A 22,719-nucleotide genomic window follows, 5' to 3' on the forward strand; every position below is an offset into this window, starting at 1 on the left:
GAATGAAATGGTCTGTCTTAGGGGACCTTCCCATTTCCAATACCAATTAGCTCAAAGTAAGACTGTGACCATAAAATAATCTATTTTTTAAAAATATCTGGGGCGCCTGGGTGGCTCAGTCGGTTAAGTGTCCGACTTCGGCTCAGGTCATGATCTCACGGTCCGTGAGTTCGAGCCCCGCGTCGGGCTCTGTGCTGACAGCTCAGAGCCTGGAGCCCATTTCAGATTCTGTGTCTCCCTCTCTCTCTGCCCCTCCCCTGTTCATACTCTGTCTCTCTCTCTGTCTCAAAAATAAAATAAAACGTTAAAAAAAAAAGTAAAAAAAAAAATCTTATCAAAATTTATAAATTCAAAAGTGTGTCCCCAGGATGTTCACAGCAGCATTGTTTATCACAGCAAAAGAATGGAGACAATATAAATGCCCATAAATAAAAAATTGGCTAAATAAATTATGGCAAGCTCAAACAGTGAAATACAAATGAGGATATTAAGAAGAATAACTCAAAATGTCCCAATAAAGAAAAGAGCAGGCCCAGATAGATGGCTTCACTGATGAGTTCTACCAAACATTTCAGAATTAACACCAGTACTTCTCAAACTCTTCCAAAAATTTGAAGAGGAGGGCATACTTCCTAACTCATTGTATGAGGCCAGCATTTCCCTGATACCAAAGCCAGACAAAGACACCAAGAAAATGAAACTACAGACCTATATCCCTTATGAATATTGATATAAATTCTAGGGGCTCCTGGGTGGCTCAGTTGTTAAGTGACCAACTACTGCGCAGGTAATGATCTCACAGTTGGTGAGTTTGAGGCCCCCTTGGGCTCTGTGCTGACAGCTCAGAGCCTGGAGCCTGCTTCAGATTCTGTGTCTGCCTCTCTCTCTGCCCCTCCCCTGCTCGCACTCTGTCTTTCTAGCTCTCTCAAAAATAAATAAACATAAAAAAATTTTAACAAAACACTAGCAAACTAATTCAGCAGCATATTAAAAGGATTATATAGCATGACCAAGTGGGATTTATTTCTGGGTTGCAAGGATGTTCAACATATGAAAATCAATCAGTTTAATATGCCACATTTACAGAATGAAGGGCAAACCCCACATGATCAATTTCATTTATAATAGCATCAAAAGAATAAGATACTTAGGAATAAACATAATGGTGGAGGCATAAGACTTGTTCATTGAAAACTATAAAACATTATTGACATAAAGAAGACACAGAAAAATGGAAAGGCATCCTATATTCATGGATTGTAAGACTTAATATTGTTAAGCTGTCAATACTGCCCAAAGTGACCAACAGATTCAATGCAATTCCTATCAAAATCCCACAAATATGTTTTGAAGAAATGGGAAAATCCATCCTAAAATTCGTATGGAATCTCAAGGGACCCCGAATAGCCAGAACATATTGAAAAAGAACAAAGTTGAAGGCTTCACATTTTCTGATTTCTTTTTTTTTTAATTACAAAAATTTTTAATGCTTATTTATTTTTGAGAGAGAGAGAGAGAGAGAGAGAGAGAGAGAGAGAGAGAGAGAGGACATGAGCAGGGGAGAAGCAGAGAGAGAGGGAGACACAGAATCGGAAGCAGGCTCCAGGCTCTGAGCTGTCTGCACAGAGCCTGAAGCAGGGCTCAAACTCACAAACTGTGAGATCAAGATCTGAGGCGAAGTCGGAAGTTTAACCGACTGAGCCACCCAGGTGCTCCTCCTGATTTCAAAACTTATCACAAAGCTACAGTAATCAAAGCAGTGTGGTATTGTCAAAGGACAGAGAGATTGGCCAATGGAGTAGAACAGAGAGCCCAGAAATAAATCCTCACACATAGGTTGAAATGGTTTTTAGCAAGGGTACAAAGACCATTCGTTGGAGAAAAGACAGTCTTCAACAAATGGTGCTGGGAAAGCTGGATTTTCACATGTAGAAGAACAAAGTTGGACCCTTACCTCACACCACACACAAACATGAGCTCAAAATGCATCAAGGACATAAAACTGTAAAACTCTTAGAAGAAAACATGAGCGGTAGAATTCATGACATCGAATCTGGCAGTGATTTCTTAACTATGACACCAAAAGCACAGGGAATAAAAGAAAAAATAGATAAATTGGATTTCATCAATATGAAAACCTTTTGTGCATCAAAGGGTATGATCAACAGAGTGAAAAGGCAACCAACCCACAGAATGGGACCTCTTGAATTTTGTGCCAAGTAGATTACCCATCCAGATAAATTATTATTCTTTTTAGTGTGTCCCAATCTAAATAGTTCCCTGGGGAGGCTAAACTCTTACTCCTGAGGTGCTGCCCAGTTCAGAACGTGTTTTGGAGCACTCCTCTTTCACCTGCTGTCCAAGACTTGGAGTGTTGTTTTGCTGCCCTCCATGGTAGCAAATTCTTGGGGTTGGAACTGAAGTTTGGAAACAGCCCCAAGTGGTTCAGAGCCAAGTCTGGTAGATGTTGATTTTGAGTAGAGAATAGGTGACATAATTTATTTGTTTGTTTTCTACTTCATTTCACCAAGGAACTGAGATCTCGGGCTGGTCTGAAGGGCAATTTCCTTATGTGGTCTGGAGACTGTTCACAGAGAGGACTCCCAAAAATGTTCTGTCCTCCCTAGGAAATGGGTGCACAGTCTCCTACAATAGATTAGTCAGGAATGTTTGGCTACAAGTGAGAGGAGCCAGCACCAAGTGCCTTAAGTGAAAAAAAAAGGAAAAGTTTATTGGCCCCAAAGTCAGGAAGGACACTGGGGGAGCTCACAACATTGAGGGAAGAGCTGCAGAACCAGGGCCCCAGGGGTTGGAATTTAGGACTTTTTGCCTGGCACTCTCCTCTCGAGGTGTCTCTGCTTCTCCTTGAATGTTGACCTCCCTTTCCTCCTAGTGCAGAAAGACCCCAGTGGGCAAAAAACACGGTTGCCACAGCCTCCAGTTTAGTAATCAATGTTCCAGCTATAAATTCCAGGGAAGGTCTCTGATTGGCCCTTCTCAGGTCCAGATCACCCGTTGAGCCAATCATTGCAGTCAGAGAGATACAGTTTATAATACTGGCTGGGAACTGAGTCACCTGTCCACCCATCATGTGCAGTGTGTGTGTGTGTGTGTGTGTGTGTGTGTGTGTGTGTGTGTGTGTAAGTGTGTAGCATTTGTTACCAAAATAAGAGAATGAGAAAGGAAGCTTGCAGGCTAGTTTGAATTACAACAAGGACGGTTGTTGCCTAGGATATGCTAAGGATCCACATGGTCTCTAAAATTCTCCAGGAGCCTACAATCTAGTTTGGGAGACAAGACACAAAAATAACCAGAACTCAACAGCTTGCACTGACTCCAGGCCTGGATAAGAATATCTGGAACTCCCCACCCACCTCATAGGCCTGTCTCCTGGATAAAAATTAGATACTTGGTGTGGAAAGACTTTGAAAAGACAGCAGTAACAAAGCCCTTTACAGTTCACCTGGCACATTCACATCCATTCTGGGGGCAAAGCACAGCTCTGGAGTTAGACTGCCTCAGCTCCCTGCAGTATCCCTGGGAATGATACTAGTTCCTACTTTATAAGATTGTTGGAGAATTGGGGGTCATGGGTGGGGAGTGCTCAGCACAGCAGGTGCTTAGTATGTGTAAGGTATTATTTGCATGCTGTTACCCAAGCCTCTTCAAACCCCTGTGGGGTAGATATGGCAAGGCTGACCATTTCCACTTTATTTGACTTGTGTGACTATTTCCACTTTATAGTGGAGACACAAAGAAGAAGGACTTGCCTGCTAGTAATTTGGCTCCCTGGTGACGGCAGAGCTAAGCCAGGACCAGCACCCTAATTCCAAAGTTTGCATTCTGAGAGGGTCAGATCTAAGAGAGGCCTGGAAAGTGCCAGGTGGAGATGTAGGGAGACAGCCAGTGCTCGTGGAGAAGTCCTCAGAGGTCAGCCAGTACCTTGTACACTGCGGACGGGGAGCTATGAAGGACTGGACAGGTCCTCTGTGGGACTCCATTCTTGCTGGGGGCTTGGAGCCTTATGGGGGTGGGAAGTGACTGGGGCTTCTCTCCCCAAACCTTCCTCCGCCATCTGACACCCATGCCTCCTCAGGTACGGGCCCCCATCCCCCAGAGCGCCTCTCCCGTGCACTTGCTTCCCGGATTGATGCATTCTCCTCTATAAATACCAGCTCTGGTATGTCAGGGCTGGCAGCTGTTGCTGCCAGAGAGATGGCTGGGTTGACATGTGGCTCCTGACAAAATACAAACCCCTGGTGTATGTGGGTGTGGGTGATGTGAGTAGGGGGATGAATCAGAGTATGGGTGGGGGTGGGCACAAGGGGGCAGAAGCCAGGTGAAGTTGGTGTGTGGGGGTGAGAATACACAGCAACTGGAAACTGAGAGGGCACTAGACTCTTTCTGGAAATCACCCTGTTGTTTATAAACTTGAGGCTCCGCCCTACCCCGAGGAGGGGTGGGGGAAGGGTCTAGACTAGCCCAGAGGGAAACTGAGGCTCAGGGCTAGAACCCTGGTACCAGGGTAGATTCATGAGCAGGCGGGATCTGGCCAGGACTGTTCTCTGCCCCCCAGGATCCTCTCCCACCCTGCCTGCCTAGAGACCCTCTTCCTCTATGCCCGGCTGGTGGGCTGTGTTGCCTGAGCCCTGCCGAAACTCCGTCCCTTCTAGAAAATCTTTGGGGGGGAGGGGGGATGTGATTTTGAGCCTTTCTTGGGAATAGGTCTTGTCCCTTCAGGAAATGACTCAAAGTCTCTCCTTAGAGCAAAAGGGACACCCTCAAACCAAGTGGAACCCTCTCTCCTACTCTCTCCCCTGACTCCTGTCCCCCTCCCCAGGCACCCAAGGGCTGAAAGAGGCCTGTCAAGGGGTTCTGGACATGCTTGCTGCCCCCGGTGAAAGGGTTGGCAGGCCTGCCCATCTTCTGCCCTCCTAGGTCCTCCAGCCTGTCCCACACCTCTTAGGGGCCCCTTCCCACCAGCCGAGGGGCGCAGGCCTCCTGCGGGGGAGCCGGCCTCCCCGCCCCCACGCCAGCGGCCGCCCTTCCTGGCAGGACAGCGGGATCCTGCAGCTGTCAGGGGAGGGGCGGCGGGGGCTGATGTCAGGAGGGATACAAATAGTGCGGACGGCTAAGGGGCCCTATCTTCCCTCGACGCATCCACTCTCCGGCCGGCCGCCGCCCGCCGCCTCCTCTGTGCCGCCCAGCCTCGCCCGCGCCGTCACCATGAGCCAGGCCTACTCGTCCAGCCAGCTCACGTCCTCCTACCACCGCAGGTTCGGTGGGGCCTCGGGCTTCCCGCTCGGCTCCCCGCTGAGCTCGCCGGTGTTCCCGCGCGGGAGCTTCGGCACCAAGGGCTCCTCGAGCTCGGTGACGTCCCGCGTGTACCAGGTGTCGCGCACGTCGGGCGGGGCCGGGGGCCTGGGGTCGCTGCGGGCCAGCCGGCTGGGGACGGCCCGCGTGCCCTCCTCCTCCTCCTACGGCGCGGGCGAGCTGCTGGACTTCTCGCTGGCCGACGCCGTGAACCAGGAGTTCCTGACCACGCGCACCAACGAGAAGGTGGAGCTGCAGGAACTCAACGACCGCTTCGCCAACTACATCGAGAAGGTGCGCTTCCTGGAGCAGCAGAACGCGGCGCTCGCCGCCGAGGTGAACCGGCTCAAGGGCCGCGAGCCGACCCGGGTGGCCGAGATCTACGAGGAGGAGCTGCGGGAGCTGCGGCGCCAGGTGGAGGTGCTCACCAACCAGCGCGCCCGCGTCGACGTCGAGCGCGACAATTTGCTGGACGACCTGCAGCGGCTCAAGGCCAAGTGAGGTCCCGGCGCTCCCGGAACCCCTTCTCCATGGGCTGGGCGCGGGAGGCGAGGCCTTGGGGCTGGGGCGCAGCCGTCAGCACCTGCCTGCCCCCAGGGCGCCAGGGACTCCTCTCCTACCCACTCTGGGGGGAGAGCCATCTACGGCGTCCTCCGAGGAGAGATGGACCGCAGGTCTCTCCCTCGTGCTCTCACTCTGCAAAGGAGGAGTTTTCTTGGGGACCTCCTGGGGGTGCAAATGGGAGACCTGGGCCCTGTGGACAGCCTCCTTAAGAGCATCTTAAGATGCTGGGGTGGTGTTGACGTGGGGCAGGCAGAGGAGTGGAGGGAGGAGGTCGGGGTTCAGTCAGAGGGAGAGGAGAAGTTGATAGGAGACAAGGAGGATGGGGCCGGCTGGGACAGGCAGGGGCTGGGGAATCCAAGTGGTAGCTCTCAGCTCATCTGTAAGGGGGCCCAGGGGAAGTGGGTAGACAGCAGATCTTGGTCCTTGTCCCTAGCTGAGGCTGTGCCATTTCACAGAGGGAATGGATAAGCTAGAGGAAAAGGGGAGGAGCTAGCTGCAGTCCCCAGAAAACTTGGAGGACTTGGTGGTGGGCTTCATCAGCCTTCCCATCTGAAAAGGGAGCAAGGACAGAGCAAGTGTTAGTAGGTCCTGCTTCTTACAGCTTAAGTGAGCACAATCACTGTCCTGCCACTGGGACACAGACAATAATTGAGTGCCTACATGGGCCAGGCTGGGGCTGGGAACCAGGAACATAGCAGTGGATAAAATAGACACAGTTCCTAACCCCAGGGAGGTCACAATCTGGTGGGGACATAGACTTCCGGGGTGTGGCTCTGGGGAAGAAGTTGGACCACTTCCTGTCCCCTCCCTGGGTGGGCGGGGCCTCTTGTCTCTACCCTCTAGCCAGGCCTCCTGACACTGTGGGAGCCCCACTCCCTGGGCAGCCCCCACCCAGGCATCTCCACGGCCAGTTTTATCCCCACCAACTGTCACTTTCTGTCTGCCTGTTCTGGCCAGGCTGCAAGAGGAGATTCAGTTGAAAGAAGAAGCAGAGAACAATTTGGCTGCCTTCCGAGCGGTGAGCCCTCTTTGGTCCCCCAGTAGAGCCTTACCCTTCTCACCCCATGTGACCCCTGGTCTCCCTCTGCCCTGCCTGGGTTATCAGTGACCCTGTCCCTCTTGCTTGATCACTCCCAGGACGTGGATGCCGCTACTTTAGCTCGAATTGACCTGGAGCGCAGGATTGAATCTCTCAACGAGGAAATTGCGTTCCTTAAGAAAGTGCATGAGGAGGTATGCCCTCAGCCTTCATCTTCAGGGTCTTTAGACCCTGGTGAGGGCAGCTGGAAGGGATGGGGGGGCAGTGCAAGGCTCTGGGAACGGGGCTGTGAGGGTGTTGTGTGGGTGGGTCTTGGTAAAGCACTGAAACCCAGCTGCACCCTGCAGGAGATCCGAGAGCTACAGGCCCAACTTCAGGAACAACAAGTACAGGTAGAGATGGACATGTCCAAACCAGACCTCACTGCTGCCCTCAGGGACATCCGGGCTCAGTATGAGACCATTGCAGCTAAGAACATCTCAGAAGCTGAGGAATGGTACAAGTCAAAGGTGGGTAACCTGGCCCAGGTGCCCTGGCTCCTCTGTCCCCCTCCATCCCTGTTTAGAGATGCTTCCTCTGCTCTATCCATGGGGAGGAGGGTGAGCCAGGTCTCCACGCTCCCTTTTCCCTTGCCATCCCTACCTGCATTCTCCTTTTCTCATGCCCCGCCCTACCCTTAGGTATCCGACCTGACCCAGGCAGCCAACAAGAATAACGATGCGCTGCGCCAGGCCAAGCAGGAGATGATGGAGTACCGACACCAGATCCAGTCCTACACCTGCGAAATCGATGCCCTCAAGGGCACTGTGAGTCCCTGCCCACCTTGCCCAGCCCGATCCTTCAGGCCTACAGCTCACACTCTCCCTCTGTGACCTTGGTTCCCATCACATACCCTCTCTGGGCCTCTGTCTCTTTATATCTACCACAGGGATGAAAACAGATGGGTGGATTCTCAGCTGGACTCTCAGGAATTATGGGGCTCCTAGGTGGGGGTGGAGAGGGTGAACATTGATGCTTCCTTTTATCACTTCTGTTCTCTGGGTTTCTACATAAGACTTCACTTGAGTTCAGGGTCCCCTAGCTCAGAAGGGTTTTCCAACTCCTGGACCTGACCATCTGGGGTTGCCTCCTAGCTCTGAGGCTGTGTCTCTCCCCATCCCGGGTCACTAGTGCCCACCCCTCCATGCCTGTTCTTGACCTGGGTGTCCCTCTCCTGCAGAACGATTCCCTAATGAGGCAGATGCGGGAGCTGGAAGACCGCTTTGCTAGTGAGGCCAGTGGCTACCAGGACAACATTGCACGTCTGGAAGAAGAGATCAGGCACCTCAAGGATGAGATGGCCCGCCATCTGCGCGAGTACCAGGACCTGCTCAATGTCAAGATGGCCCTAGATGTGGAGATCGCCACCTACCGGAAGCTGCTGGAGGGCGAGGAAAGCCGGTGAGAGGCGAGGCTGGGGCTGGTGGTGGGGTTCTGGGGAGTGCTGAGGCGCCCATTCCTGCCCTGGGAGGGGGGCTCAGGATCACCTTAGCAAGATCTGGAAATAATTTTGCACACGAGGCCACCACACCACTAATTGTGGAGAATTAACTAAGGCCACCTGGGTAAAGGTGATTTAATTAATAGCTTTTATAAAAAGAGAAACATAAGTATTCCCTCATCCACCTTCAGAATTAAGAACCAGCAGCATAAAACCATGTTCAGCAACGAGTAATAAAATATTACTGCCAGTCAAGGGGGAGTTGAAAGCAGAGTAGGGGATGATGAGGAAGGTAAAGGAGGGGCCAATAGAGACAAGTAGAGAGCCTTGGACACAGGCTAAGAAGGAGAGTGCAAGACTCGTGCACTGAGGGTGTACAAGTGCACACACACACACACACACACACACATACACATGCTCGGAGGATAAGACAGCATGACATGCTTAGAGCAACTTAACCTCTAGATACCGAAAATGACATGCGACTAGAAGGCAATGTGAGGGAAATTTCTGGGGTGATGGAAATGCCATACATCTTTTTTTAATGTTTGTTTATTCATTTTTGAGGCGGGGGGGAGAGAGGGCATACGTGGGAGAGGGGCAGAGAGGGCAGGAGAGAGAGAATCCCGAGTGGGCTCACAGAGCTCGATCTCATGAACCATGAGATCGTGACCTGAGCTGAAATGACGAGTTGGGTGCTTAACCGACTGAGCCACCCAGGTGCCCTAGAAATGCTGTATATGTTGATTTAGACTGGTAGTTACATGGATGTAGACATTGATCAAAACTTGCTGACTTGTATACTAAGCAACTGTGCATTTCCCTGCATGTAAACCTAACCTCAATTTAAAACAGGTCAATTGCTCAAAAAAAAAAAAAAAAAAAAAAAAGACGCCTATTGATACTCATAAGAATGATAATATCTAAGGTTTTAAAAAATCAGACATGTTTAGATAGACTGCACATAGATTTCAGATTTCATAGAATTACATGTACATATAATGACCTTTTAAGGTGGCTCAAGTTGCATTCTCAATGTTGCATTCTCCCAGCACTAGGCATAAATGGGGATGGCATTTACGCTGGCACTTGCCCTCCCGTGGGTGGGCTGGAGGTTCCCAGCCTGGCTGGAGGGTGGGCATACATGATGGATGTTGCCCACAGCTGCTATCGATACACCCTGCAGTGCCTGAAGAAGGAAATCCTGGTGAACTGGAAAGGGCAGTGGGGTTGGGAGTACTGATGTGAGGCCAGCAAGTCAGGGATGGAATGAGTGATCCTTCCAGAAGGAACAGTTCCTGGGATAGCTGCAGTTGACCTTTGACCCCATGCCCTTAGTAGCATGAAGGTGGGAGTGTTAAGGTCAATGGGACAGGGACAGCTGACAATGGTCTTTAGAGGGGGCCTGGGCAAGTTTTGGTGGGGGGGGGTCACAGGGAGAGATGGAGGGCCCTAACCCTTTGGGGGCTTGGTCTCTCCCCTTTCAGGATCAACATCCCCATCCAGACCTTCTCTGCTCTCAACTTCCGAGGTGAGTGCCTGTTGGTCAGTGGATGCTGGGTGGCAGGGGCAGGCGTCCGGCACGGGCACTGCCCGAGGCCAGCCAGGAAGGGAAGATGGAGCCGTGGGGACAGGGCTGGGGTCTGGGAAAGAGAAAGGGGGCTGCTGCAGGTGGGTGAGGGAAGTTAGGGAGAGGCACCGTCTGACAGCAAGATGTTCCCAATATACCCAAACTCTGAAGGTACCAGGGGTGTCCTTGGGGGTCTGGCAGCAGAAGCATCTAGAACCATACACCCTGGGCTACAAGGCACCCCCCAGCCAGTGTCTGTTTGGCAAATTGCCAAGCATCCCCTACCACTCCCACTCCCACCCCCCAGCTCCTTGTTGAACACCTCCAGTTTGCTGGAGCAAGATGTTGGATGCATGTTTACAAAAAATGGAGCCAAACCTTAGCAAAGCCAAACAATTAAAAGAACGAGCTCCTAGGGCATTCTGCCATTCTGACATTAGTAATATGCAGATCGAGTGGCTTTCCAGCCCCAGAGAGCAGAAAAACGCGCTTTAATGATACATTAGGAAAGCAAGTCGGAGTCCTTGGCAGGATCGCCTTTCCTAGATCAAACCTTTTATATCTTCGACGTTCATTTCCATCGGGAAAAATACATGCCGTGCCCCACCGAGTTACAACGTTCATCACAGGCTGGTTGCTCGCTAAGGAGATTCATGAACACCAAACTCAGAATACTCAGGACCTAAATTTGACCTGCCCTGTAAAACTCAGAACCTCTTTTTTCAGTTGGTAGTGTATGCAGACACCCGAGCGTAAGCCTTGCAACTGAAACTGCTTAATGCTTTTTCAAACCAATGGTTCTGTGGCCATGACAGTGCAAGTATCATTGTTACTGTTTCACAGTGAAGACACTGGGGCGTAGAGGGGCAAGTGACTGGCCACCAGCACGATGAATCAGTAGCTGACTTCTCTGTCTGTCTCTCTTTCATTAAGACACAGTTTACTCATCTGGAGTCTGAAAGGGGGCTGGGTGCCATGAGGTCCTCCAAAAGAGTGTCTTGACGCTGGGGTTGGGGTTCTTTCCGGGTACAAATTCATGCAGGGCTGTGTTGGAGCCCAGTGGTAGAGAGGGAGCAAAGAGGTGTGTGAAGAATGGGAATGTTGGGTGGTCTGGGGCCTCAGGGGTCCCCCACCCTTCTAAATCAGCCCATGGCTGGAGCACATCTGTTGGCTTCTGAGCCCTTCCCGGCCATGGGATTGGCCCCAGTGTCTGCAGAGCCCGCTGCTGGATGCTGGGCTCAAGGACAGGTTATGAAGTCTTGCTGAAGAAGTAACAGGCCCATCTTGAAGGGGGAGGAGACTTCTGGGCTCCCTCCCATGGAACCAGGGATGAACTTCTAGTCCCTGGAGTGGCCCAGGCCTGGACTTGGTCAGGCTGATTATGTGGTTGGATCTATTACAGAAACAAGCCCTGAGCAAAGGGGTTCTGAGGTCCATACCAAGAAGACAGTGATGATCAAGACCATCGAGACCCGGGATGGGGAGGTGAGCCATCTGCCTGGTCCCCTTACCCATGGAGGGGGGGCTATGGGGTGTGTCTGAGAGGCTGTCAGCCAGGTGCCTTCCACCAACTGTGCTGGTTCAAGCCTCTACCTGGAAGGAGAGGGGGTCCTGCTGCCCTGGAGTTGAAGGGCAACCCAGGATTGGGGCTCTATTCTCCTGCCAACACTGGTTTGCACTGGGCTTCTCTTCTTCCCCAGGTCGTCAGTGAGGCCACACAGCAGCAACATGAGGTGCTCTAAAGCCAGAGACCCCTCTGCCATCAGAGACCATCCTCGCCCCTGTCCTCACTGCCTCCTGAAGCCAGCCTCCTTCCATCCCAGGTCACCACACCCAGCCACAGTGCTCCCCTCACAGCCTCTGACCCCTGCTCACCGACCACTGCTCATGGCCCCTACAGGGGACATGGCTCACCCCTGCCCAGGCACAGGCAGCCCCAGCTGTGTGAGTCCTGGATGTTGGAGATGAGTGAGCCTGATTCCTGGCTGCCCTCAGAGTGTGCTGGGCAGGGCCAGGATGGAGCCAAGGCAGAGCAGTGCCCCTGCCCCTCCTACCTCTGTGACCTCAGGCTCTAGCCTCTGGCTTTGGAGAGGGCTCCAGAGCAGGGTGTTGAGACCCCATGTGATCAGGATGGAACCTATGGACGTGCCTACTCCCTACTCCCTAGCCTGGGTCAGAGAGAAAGGGCAGCCTCCCCAACAAGCCGGGCAGGTGACTGGGAGACTAGCCCCTGTGGGAATGGGGGCTTGAAACTGACCCCATGGCCCCTTCCTTTCCCACAGTGGGCTTAGAAAGCAGGGGCTGCAAGAGGGAACCCCCGAAGGTGCCAGATGTGGGAGCAGGAGATTCAGAAAGAGAGAGGGTGGGCGAGATGCTGGAGAGGAGAGGAGAGGAGAGAGGCAGAGAGCGGTCTCAGGCAGGGGGAGGGGTGCCCCCCTCCATACCTGCCCCTCCCCTGCAGCAGGGGCTCTGGACAGAAACAATAAAAAGGAAGCACAAGCCTAGCATGTCCTGGCTGTGTTGACTGCCTGGTTGCCTCTGGGGGCCCCCAGGGCCCTGTCGCACGCCCCTTGAGATGGATTGTGCACTGCCCTCCTGCCCAGTCAGACTGTCCCCCAGGGCCTGTCACCCCTACTGTTCCCAGAACTTCCCAGCCTTGCTGTGTGCATGTAGTGAGTGGTGGAGGGGGGTTGGGCCTTGAATACCTCCTGTTAGGCCCCAATTCCTGAGCTGCTGCCTTTGGGCCCCCTACCCCACTTCGAGATGATCAGGGCCCCAGGGACACCACCTGCTGCTCTTTCTGAAGGACACAGACCGGCCCTGAAGTAGAACTCCCCTATTCCCTTCCCCAGAGAAGTTCACAGCCTCCTCCCATTAAACCTGCCTGAGCACCTTCAATGAACAAGGGCTGATTCAGGAACAAAAACAATGTTAAGAAAAATGGAAAGCTTTATCTTGTTCTTGGAGAAGAAGTCTCAACATTCTAAAGATGTCAATTCATCCTACATTAATCTATACTTTCAATGCAATGCAATCTCAGTGAAAATACCAAAGGGAAATTTGGGGACAATTTGGTAAGCATAGGAGAGGGGAGTGTAGGACATATGAAAAACCATTAAGAAGTCCTAGAATAAAATATCAACACAGATGTGTTAAAGGTTTCTGTGGGAGAATATATAGGCTTAGGGGTCATTGGGCAGCCATTGGGACAGGAGTGAAGCCTGTCTCTTTTTACTCCTTCCAAAAAATTCCAGATGGACCTAAGATTTAGGAAGCCTGATGGATCCATATAGGCCTCAACCTTCAAGTTAGTCCTCAGAGATTTAAGAGATTACTCTTTATAAGAGAGGAGAAGAGGGTAGAGATCACAAACGTGGTAAACTCAGGCACAGTCTGTAAGGAAAAAAAAAAAAAAAAAAAAACCTAACAGGATTTTAGTCTTAAGGTCTTTAGGCTGACGCTCCTAACTGGCTTTTTCCAGAAACTTCCAGAGCCTTTCTGGTGTCTCTATCATTCTTCTTCTCCTTGGGTGCCACCCTCCCTCATGAGTTGCCCCTTCCCTCTGGGTTGTGTAGCCCCTCCCTATAAGAAGGCTCCATTCTCTGTCTTTGCCCTGGGAGCACCGTGGGCACACCCAGGTCCCCACCCTCTGTTACTGGCGACTCATGGTCATTTCTTTCCCCCCAGTGATCTAGTGGGATGAACCCTGCGGGCCCCAGAACTACCCCAATCAACCCGTAGTGAAATTCCAAATGAAGTCAGGAGTAGCATTTACAGTGTCCCCATCCTGGGATACAGGAGGAGGGATGGGTGAGAGGCTTCTCATCCCTGAGCCTGGTGGGGGCCCTGGAGTTTGAATTAGTTTCTCTGTGAGAGACATGCTTGGGTGAGGCTAGGCTCAGGTGGATAAGAGGTAGTGTGTGTATCTGTGAGTGATTTCAGGAGCCTCTCAGCAATTTCTTCTTTCCCCTAAATGAGTATGTTCACTCATCTACCCCACAAAGGCTAAAGGGACACGTAGGTCAGGGGAGGTCTTAGAGGCATCCCTACCCTCCAAAAAAGGGTAGGTGTAGACTAGTCACTAAAGTGGAGAGAGTCTAGGCATCTTCGACTCTTATAGTCAGACCCCAAGTCCCTGAGGCAGTGACCCCCACAATACAGGAGTCCCCTCCCCAGCCTCGCCCCAACACCTTGATGAGCGGTCGTCAAGCTCTGCTTGAATATCTCTGGTGTCAGAGAACATGCTACCTGCATAGTGACCCCTTCTAGCTGGGATAGCTCTGCAAGTCAGAAAGTCCTCCTCCTTGGCACACTTCTGTCTCCGGTAACTACTACCCACTTGTTCTCAGAGAAGAGAGAAGTCCAGACCCACCCTGTGTCCCCAGCGGGGAAGCATTCTCTGAGCAGAGACTTCCTGGGCCTAGAAGTCCTCTGGTTCAGGGCGCCTGCCTGGCTCAGTTGGTAGATCGTCTGACTCTTGATCTTGGGGTTGTGAGTTCGAGTCTCACGTTGGGTGTAGAGATTACTTGAAAATAAAATCTTTAAAAACAGCAAAAAACCTAAATAGAAATCCTCTGGTTCTAAGTCCTCTGCTTTGCCTATCTCTTTGGGAGTTGGACAGTGATACAAGGACTCTAGGGCAGGGGACATGGATGTGGTGCTCCCAAAGAATGGACAAAACAAGCCAAAAAAAAAAAAAAAAAAGATCTGGGTTCCATGTGGTCATATATATGCACCTCATCACCTCCCTGGCAAAAACTCTCCCTTTTCCTTGGAGCACTCTGGTATCTTCTCCTGTAAGACTCTGAACATCATGAAATAAGAGAGCCCATGGAGGGCTGACTAGCTTCACATTAGACCCAGGGGACCTGTTCTAGACCAACTCAGATGCCACCTGAGGGGTGAGGTAGGAAAGACTATAAAGACAAATATGTCCCTGGGCCAGGAACTGAGGGCTCAGCGGACACTGTCCTGCCCTCTCTGTCCATTCTGACTACCCTCCTCCTCTCCCTGCCCCTGAGACAGCACCTTCTACCCAATTACGCCTCCCTCTCCCTCCTCTCACCTGGTGGCCCAGGACACTTATGCAAATACATCAATGGCCTCCGGTCCAGCACCTGAATGTCAGCTAACCGAGGTGGGGGGGCGGTTCATCATTTTCCTCACCACTGTTCCCCTGGTGCCTGGGAGAGTGCTTGCTTGCTCCATAGAAGGTGTTCATTAATATTTAAGTACTTGTTGAATGAATACCCACCGAGCACTTTTATTTACGTTTCTCTAAATTAAATATTTACTGGGAAGGCTCATGGCCCCCACTCCGTTCACTGATCCAACCAACATTTATTGACCTTTTGCTGTGTGCCAGGCACATGGTGCATCCTTATATTCCAGAGGAAACCCCCCACGGCCCAGAGAGGTGGGGTGAACTGGCAAGGTCACACAGCATCTCCACGGCACAGGAGGACCAGGCTCCGGGCTCCTTGGCCTCCGAAGTCCAGGTCTCTTTCCATGACACCATAGGCTTGTGATCGCAAGGCAAGGCAGACTGGCGGCACACACCCAGCCCGGCGCCAGGCCGCAGAGCACTATGGGGCCCATTCTGAGGGACAGCTGAGCGCCTTGTAGCCAGCTGCTCTGGGTGGTGGGCCTGGCCAGAAACCTGCTGCCTTCTGACCGGCACGGCTAGTACGGGCTCCTCCAGGAGAGGGCACCAGTGACTCACACGGGCCTGTGCCCTCCCTACGGGGCCCACACACCCCTGAGCACACATCAATGAATGCCCCCCCTTATGGACCTTCTGCCAGGAGATACACAAGCCATGTTCCAGGCCCTGCGCCAGGCCCTGTTAAATAGTTAATATTCATTTTAATATTTAATATAATAATTTAAAGCCATCACAACAACCTAAGTCAGATCATGTAATTCCTCAGCTCAAAATCCTCCGAGATGACGTCCCGTTTTCACTAAGAATAAAAGTGCCATGGCCTACGAGATGCTTGCTGTCTGGCCCCTGCCACCCAACTGACCTCATGTCCCTCTACCCTCCCTACCACTCCCTCCAGCCCCACTGGCCCCTGGCTCTGCTTGGAGCCTACCAGGCACGCTCCCCCCTCTGCCAGAAGCAGTCCTATCCAGATATCCACACCTTTTGTTTCCTCACTCCTTTAAGATTGGCTCAATTATTCCCAGGGAGCCTCCAACCACCCTATTCGAAAGTTCAAGCCCCACCCCGCTCCCATCTCCCTTGCCCTGCTCCATTTCCCCCGCAGGGCAGGAATCCTTGTCTTTTTTGTCCACTGCTATATCCCTACTGCCTAGGACAGTGCCAAGCACAGAATAGGAACTCAAGAATGTTTGTTGAATGAACGAATAAATCCTGAGTTGGGCTACCCCATTTTATAGATGAAGAAACTGAACCTCTATGACATTAAGTGACTTACTCAAGACCACACAGTTCATTTATTCAACCAACTGACCAACCAACCAACCACCCAGTCAACGTTTACAGACCACCTAACTGCATGCATTCTGAGCGAGTTGTTGAGGTCTAGTGCTAGGTGGCTTTGGATTTACTGGGTTTTGTTCTTTTTTTTTTTTTTTTAATGTTTATTTTTGAGAGAGAGAGAGAGAGGGAGAGAGCACTCAAGATGGGGAGCGGCAGAGAGAGAGAGGGAGGCTTCAGGCTCTGAGCTGGCAGCACAGAGCCCGACGCAGGGCTCGAACTATGAACCGTGAGATCATGACCTGAGCTGAAGTGGGACGCTTAACCGACTGAGCCACGCAGGCGTCCCTCTAGTTCTTTGTTCTTGATGTTCCATCTGCTTGTGAAGCCTCCCACCCCGCCCTCCCCCCCACTTTTATCTTTTTAGAATTACATTCATGTTTAATACTTCATTATCAACGGCTTCCAGGGATCGGCGGAGGGGATGTGGTTGAGCACAAAAGGGATATTCAGGCAAATATTTAGGGTGATGTTCTGTATGGTCCTGAGGTAGAGGATGCACAATTCTGTGCTTTCGTCAAAACCCAAAGAACTGAACAGCACAAAGAGTAAGCTGTGATGCATGCAAACAACAAAGAAATTTCATTCCTCAAGACTCTTAATCCCTGTGGACATAATTCAGTGCTTAAATTGTCTCTTCTGTACCCTCTGCATTCACATGCACAAGCACACTTTGACTTTGGTCTTCCTGAGTGAGGGTGGGGGGTGAGGTGACATTGAGAGTAACTTTCTGCATCTCAGAATGACTCAGGGCTCCTCCTCGGGCTCCTCTCTGCCCTCCCAGGCTTCACTCCTCGAGGCTCAAGTTCAGGCCTGGGTCTGTCACCTGAACTTTTGTGTAACTTTTTATTTCGAGATAACTGTAGATTCACATGAGATTCTAAGAAACAATACAGAAAGATACTTCACTTGGCGATCCCCAATGGCTCCGTGTTGCATAACTACAGTACAATGTCACAACCAGGAAATTGCCACCCACTTTCTTGACATTTTACCAGTGTTCCATGCACTCATTAGTGTGTGTGTGTGTGTGTGTGTGTGTGTGTGCACGCAATTTTATCACATATGTAGATTCATGTGGCTACCACCAGTCAGCATATGAACTGTTCCGTTGCAAAAGTCTCACTTGAACTTTTAAGACCGGTAATGTCCCATCTTGATGTTTGTCAAAGTGCAACCCTTAGATGCATCTGAGTCACCTGGGCCACTTGTTAAATGTGCAGATTCCTGGACCCTCCCAGCACCCCCGATGCACCTTGGTCTCTGGGGGTGGGGACTGAGAGTCTGTACTTTCAACAGGTGCCATACTTCGAGAACCACGCTGTAACTGACCTCCAGCTCTCCCATCAACTCTGACTCACCCTGCACACCATGGCTGCCAAGAGGGATCCTTCTAAAACACAGCTCTGACCATGTTATCCTGCTGTGTAACACCCTGTAGCAGCGCCCCACTGCCATCAGGATACAGACCTTGCAAGCAAAACCTCCACTCACCCCACCCCACTGCAGTTCAATGTCTCCAAACTCCTCTGACTCTTAGAACATGTCATCTCCTTTCAGCTTGCTCTGATTTAGGTCATGCTGTTCCCTCTGCCTGGAACGTCCTTCCACCCTTCTCTGCCTGTTGCAACCCCTATTCAACTACCCATTTTTAACAGATGAGGACTTGGGGGTTGAGAGAGCTTCAGTACCACCCCGCAAGTTAGGGCAGGACCAGCTGGGAGCCTGAATCCACTGACTCCCTGTTCCTGGGTTTTACTGTTCACCAGGCTGGCATGGAGGCTGGGGGTGGCCACTGGTCCTTCTTCCTGGCTGTCTACTCACCTCCGCTGTGGCCTGCTTCCCCATCTGCCTCTTAGACATGTCATCCAGGACCTCCTCTCCCTCTCCCCCAGCTGGGAATCAGCAGCACCAGGGGAGGGTGGAAGGAAGGGCAATGTGATGAGCCCAGGGGTAATCCGACTCCAGACTCCTGAGTGGGCCGGGGGCGGTGCACCATGGGGGATGGGGCCTGGAACCAGTCCTCAGGGCCCCCATTTAAGCCGGTGTTGGAGATAGGGGCTCCTGGAGAGAGGGAAGGGGCAGTCTGGAGTCCAAGTCCCCTCCTCTGCTGCCCCCTCCCTCCACTGCTCCCTCGCAACCCGAGCCGGGGGGCCTAAAAATAGCCCCCGAGGCGCAACCGGCCGGCCGCCCTGGTGACCTTCTGGGTAACACAGGCCGAAGGCGGGCGGGCGGCAGGAAGGCAGGGCGCCGGCCCCCCAGGACTCGTCTCCCAGGGCACCATCTCCCGGGTGCCCCCCGTGGCCGTCCCGTTCCAGCGTTCTCCCCAGCCCAGCTCGCAGAGGCCATGCAGAAAGCCCGGGGCACGCGAGGCGGGGACGCGGGCATGAGGGCACCCCCCAGCCCCGGGGTGCCCCCGAAGCGAGCCAAGGTGGGGGCCGGCGGAGGGGCGGCGGCCGGGGCGCCGGTCTTCCTGCAGCCCCTGAAGGACGCGGCGGTGTTGGCGGGCAGCGACGTGTGGCTGCGGGTGGCGGTGAGCGGGACGCCCCAGCCCAGCCTCAGCTGGTTCCGGGACGGGCAGCCCCTGCCCCCACAGGCCGCTGAGCCCAGCTGCCTGTGGCTGCGGAGCTGCAGGGCGCAGGACGCCGGCGTGTACAGCTGCAGGGCCCAGAACGAGCGGGGCCAGGCCTCCTGTGAGGCTGTCCTCACGGTGCTGGAGGTCGGAGGTAATGGGGAGGCGGGGGGGCCCGGTGGGGAGGGGTGCTCGGAGCCGGACAAGGACTGCCAGGCCACGTGGGGAGGTCCCGGTGCACCCAGGTCTCTTCCCAGGTGCTCGGGCTTCTTAGCTGTGCTGACCCAGAAGTGCCCATCAAGAGGAAAGTGTGTGCTGGGGGGAAAGGGGTGTCAGAGTAGAGAGGTTTCCCCCACAGGAAGGTCAGAGGTCAAGGGTCAGCATTTGGTAAGCAAAACCTGAGCCCCACTCAGGCCTCTCTGGGACTTCCATAGTGAAAGCCCTCCTAGTTTCCAGTAAAGAGAGTCCTCCTGGGGAAAAATCGTCTTCATCAGCTCAGATAACTTAGACCTGGGACCCCTGACAGGTGTGCACATGTCTGAAAGAGGGGCGGGCTCCCCAGGTCCCACTGCGATGTGAAGGGATGGGTCAGAGCTCCTCACAGTCCGTTGCTGGGGAGGGTTGGTGTAATGGGCACCAGGCTAGTTAGAAGAAGCCAGTGGGTAGACAAATATGAACAGAGTGCAGAGCATTAGAGAGTGAAGCTAGGTCTGGGGGCTCCCCGGTGTGCAGGGAGGAGGGTGCTTGAGAATCCACATGCAAGGGTGTGCACGTGCATGTGCGTGTGTACCTATGCGGGCCGTGGAGGGGTCTGGTGGCACAAGCAGTTGAGGGATGGGGGTTTGTGGAATTGGGATGGAAAGCCAATCGGCCATGTATGTCTACCTGAGGTTCAGAGGGCGTGGAAAGAGGATGCTCAGGCCTGTGCTTGGGCCCCTGCCCATGTGGGGGTAGAGTGCCAGGCTCGTGTGTGAAGGGACAGATGTCGATCTGAGGCAGAAGGGAGGGGACCGAGATTGGGCCTGGTCCTCAGGGTCCTGCTGGGGCTGGTGTGGGGGGCAGGCCAGGGCGGACTCTCCCGGGGTCAGTGTCTGGGTGTCCTTAACTTTCTCAGCCCCTAAGCCAGCCAGTTCTTCTCTGCAGACAGAACCAGAATCCTGGGGAAGTAGGCTGGAGTTGGGGAGATGGCAAAGAGCGTGGGGATCACTGATCACTGAGTGTGTCCCAGGCATCTTCAACAGGGAATTCTCATTCCAGCCGGGGGGTGTTGTGTAGGGGTGCACCCTTGGGTAGACACAAGGAGGAGGCACAAGGATGGGGGACCTCGGTAGCTGACTCTGAGTTACAGCGTGTCAGAAGATGGAGCAGGGGCTCAGCCTCCCTCTGTCAGCATCCCCCCTCTCTCCTGCGTGCCACCCTGCTCACCCCCACCGTCTTCAACAACTGGTTCCTCGGACTTCCTGTGGCCAAGCCTGGGACGGAGAGGGTCAAGGCTGGCTTCTCTTGATTAGCCTTGTACTTGGCCAGGCGCAGGAGTCGGGGAAGAAGACGATCCTGGTAGTGCTCTGAACTGGGGGAGGATCGGAGTCCTTGGGGATCTGGTCCCCTTGGGGCAAAGGGGACCGAAAACAGAACATAAACCGAAGTGCATGATAGATAGGTTGGTGAGAATACAGTCTGGGGGAGAGAGATTTTAGGGAGGGGAAAGGAAGCACTGAGAGTGCCATATTTGTTTCAAGTTGAAATGACCACAGAGAACAGTAGCTCCAAATACTTCCTTTTGTAGGCGAGGACACTGTAGTCCAGAGTGGAGAAAGATCTGCCAGAAAAATATTGCTAGTTATAGCCACCCCAGAACTAAGAGCCCATTCCTCCTGGTTTCCACCTTGGGGGCTTTTTAGCACTCAAGGAGTTCTGGAGGTAAGTGAGAGAAAGAGAAAGGGAGGGCAGCTGTCCATTGTATGGGGAGTAGCCCAGACCTTCTCTTTCAGAGGAGAGCCTTCTAGCCTGCTCTGGTTCCCCAGAGTGGGGAGAATGACAGGGTGCTAGAGCCCTCCTGCAAGATGTGTTTCCTCAGTCCCTCTGTAAACTGGGTAGCATGGTTGGCAGGGCTGAATGCTGGCGGGGCGTATCTAGATAGAGGCCAGGAGGATGGTCTCCAGGCTGCGCTGGTGGAACAGCACGTTTGAGAGGCGTGGGGTAGGAAAGGACCCTAGGTGCCCCGGGGACTGGACTTGGGGCCTTTTGACAGTTATGTTAAAACAGAAAAAGGAGTGGGCTGCAGCAAGTCATAAGTCACATTTGAGAGCTTTTTCCTACGGGCAAAATCTTTACCCCAAGACCAGTCTTATTATTTATTTATTTATTTATTTATTTATTTATTTATTTATTTATGAGAGAGAGGCAGAGGGAGAGAGAGAGAATCTTAAGCCGGCTCCCTGCTCAGCACGGAGCTCCATGCAGGGCTCAACCTCACAACCCTGAGATCATGACCTGAGCTGAAATCAAGAGTCAGACCCTCAACCTACTGAGCCACCCAGGTGCCCCTACCCCAAGACCAGTCTTATAATTATTATCAGTTGGTAATTATTCTTGGTGGTAATCTGTAATGTTATGAAGAGCTCCACAGTACTGCATGGCAGGTGACACATTATCATATCTGTTGATATATAATTGAAGTCCCATAGCAACCCTGGGGGAGCTGGTGGAGAGGATTAAATGTCATGTCTTATACAGATAGAAGGTGGCTCAGCTGGATTTTGGGGGGGGGGATCTGATTCGCTGCAAAGAACTAGGTGCTTAACTACTACTCCCCTTTCACATGATTTGGGGGAGGGCAGGGGGCTTTGCTTGGTGGTGGTAGGGGACTGACTGCATGAGTCTGGCTTCCTCCTCCTCCTATTGCCCAGTCCCCTCCACCCCACCCCCTCCACCCCACCCCCACCCCCACTGCCAGTCCCTGCAGTTACAGGTCTTGGTCAGAGGCAGCTGGGCCAGCAGCTCAGCATTGCTCAGACTTACTCATGGAAAACTTTTCTTGGTGGGGATCGACAGCAGGAGGACTTCAGGGTTCTCGAGGAAGCCAAGCCAGGACCTGGCTGCAGAAGAAGGAGGCAGTTTCCTGGCTGGGATTGCTGTCTGGCTCCGGAAGACAGGGTGATGCTAAGGCTCCTGGCACTCCTACTGAGATGTTAGCTCAAGGATGGAGGCATATTGGCATGGCTTGGGGAGACCGAGGCCTTAAGAAGACAAGTGGGCCACAGGCTGGAGAGTTTGGAGGATGGGACACAAGAGAGTGGGATTTGGGGTGTAGAAATGAGGAAAGACCAGGAATAGTGAAGATGGCAGACATGCAGGCTACCTGTAGAATCCTTAGCATGTGTACAGAACCCTCTATCATTCCATTATTTAATCTTCTAAGCCTAGATTACTGTTGTGATGGTTACACGTACAAGAAAACTGGCGTTCCAAGAGGGAATTGACTCGAGGTCACATGCCTAAGAGAGGTGTCAGAGCCAGATCTGAAAGCCAGGTCTTTGGGTTCAGGGCCACGTTGCCTGTCCTCAGGAAGAGAAGCATGGGAAGACTAAAGGCAAGGATCTGTCATCATTAACCATCCTTCTCCCAACCATATCCCCAAAGCCATCTTCTGGCCCGTAGCTGGTCCAAGATAGGTGGG

At 52.7% G+C, this 22,719-nt stretch overlaps 1 protein-coding gene across 1 annotated transcript; it reads left to right on the top strand.

Annotated features, from left to right (window-relative positions):
• Window positions 1-5,123: 5,123 nt before the first annotated feature.
• On the top strand, window positions 5,124-13,396 carry DES (desmin). The gene is made up of 9 exons (XM_040476353.1): window positions 5,124-5,810; window positions 6,835-6,895; window positions 7,015-7,110; window positions 7,264-7,425; window positions 7,597-7,722; window positions 8,136-8,356; window positions 9,884-9,927; window positions 11,369-11,451; window positions 11,667-13,396. The coding sequence occupies exons 1-9, from the start codon at window positions 5,227-5,229 to the stop codon at window positions 11,706-11,708; spliced, it is 1,419 nt and encodes a 472-aa protein (XP_040332287.1). The 5' UTR covers window positions 5,124-5,226; the 3' UTR covers window positions 11,709-13,396.
• The last annotated feature ends 9,323 nt before the right edge of the window (window positions 13,397-22,719 follow it).

The sequence above is a fragment of the Herpailurus yagouaroundi genome, unplaced genomic scaffold, assembly GCF_014898765.1.
Source record: "Herpailurus yagouaroundi ecotype Mexico unplaced genomic scaffold, PumYag 140, whole genome shotgun sequence".
Classification (NCBI taxonomy): Eukaryota; Metazoa; Chordata; class Mammalia; order Carnivora; family Felidae; genus Herpailurus; species Herpailurus yagouaroundi.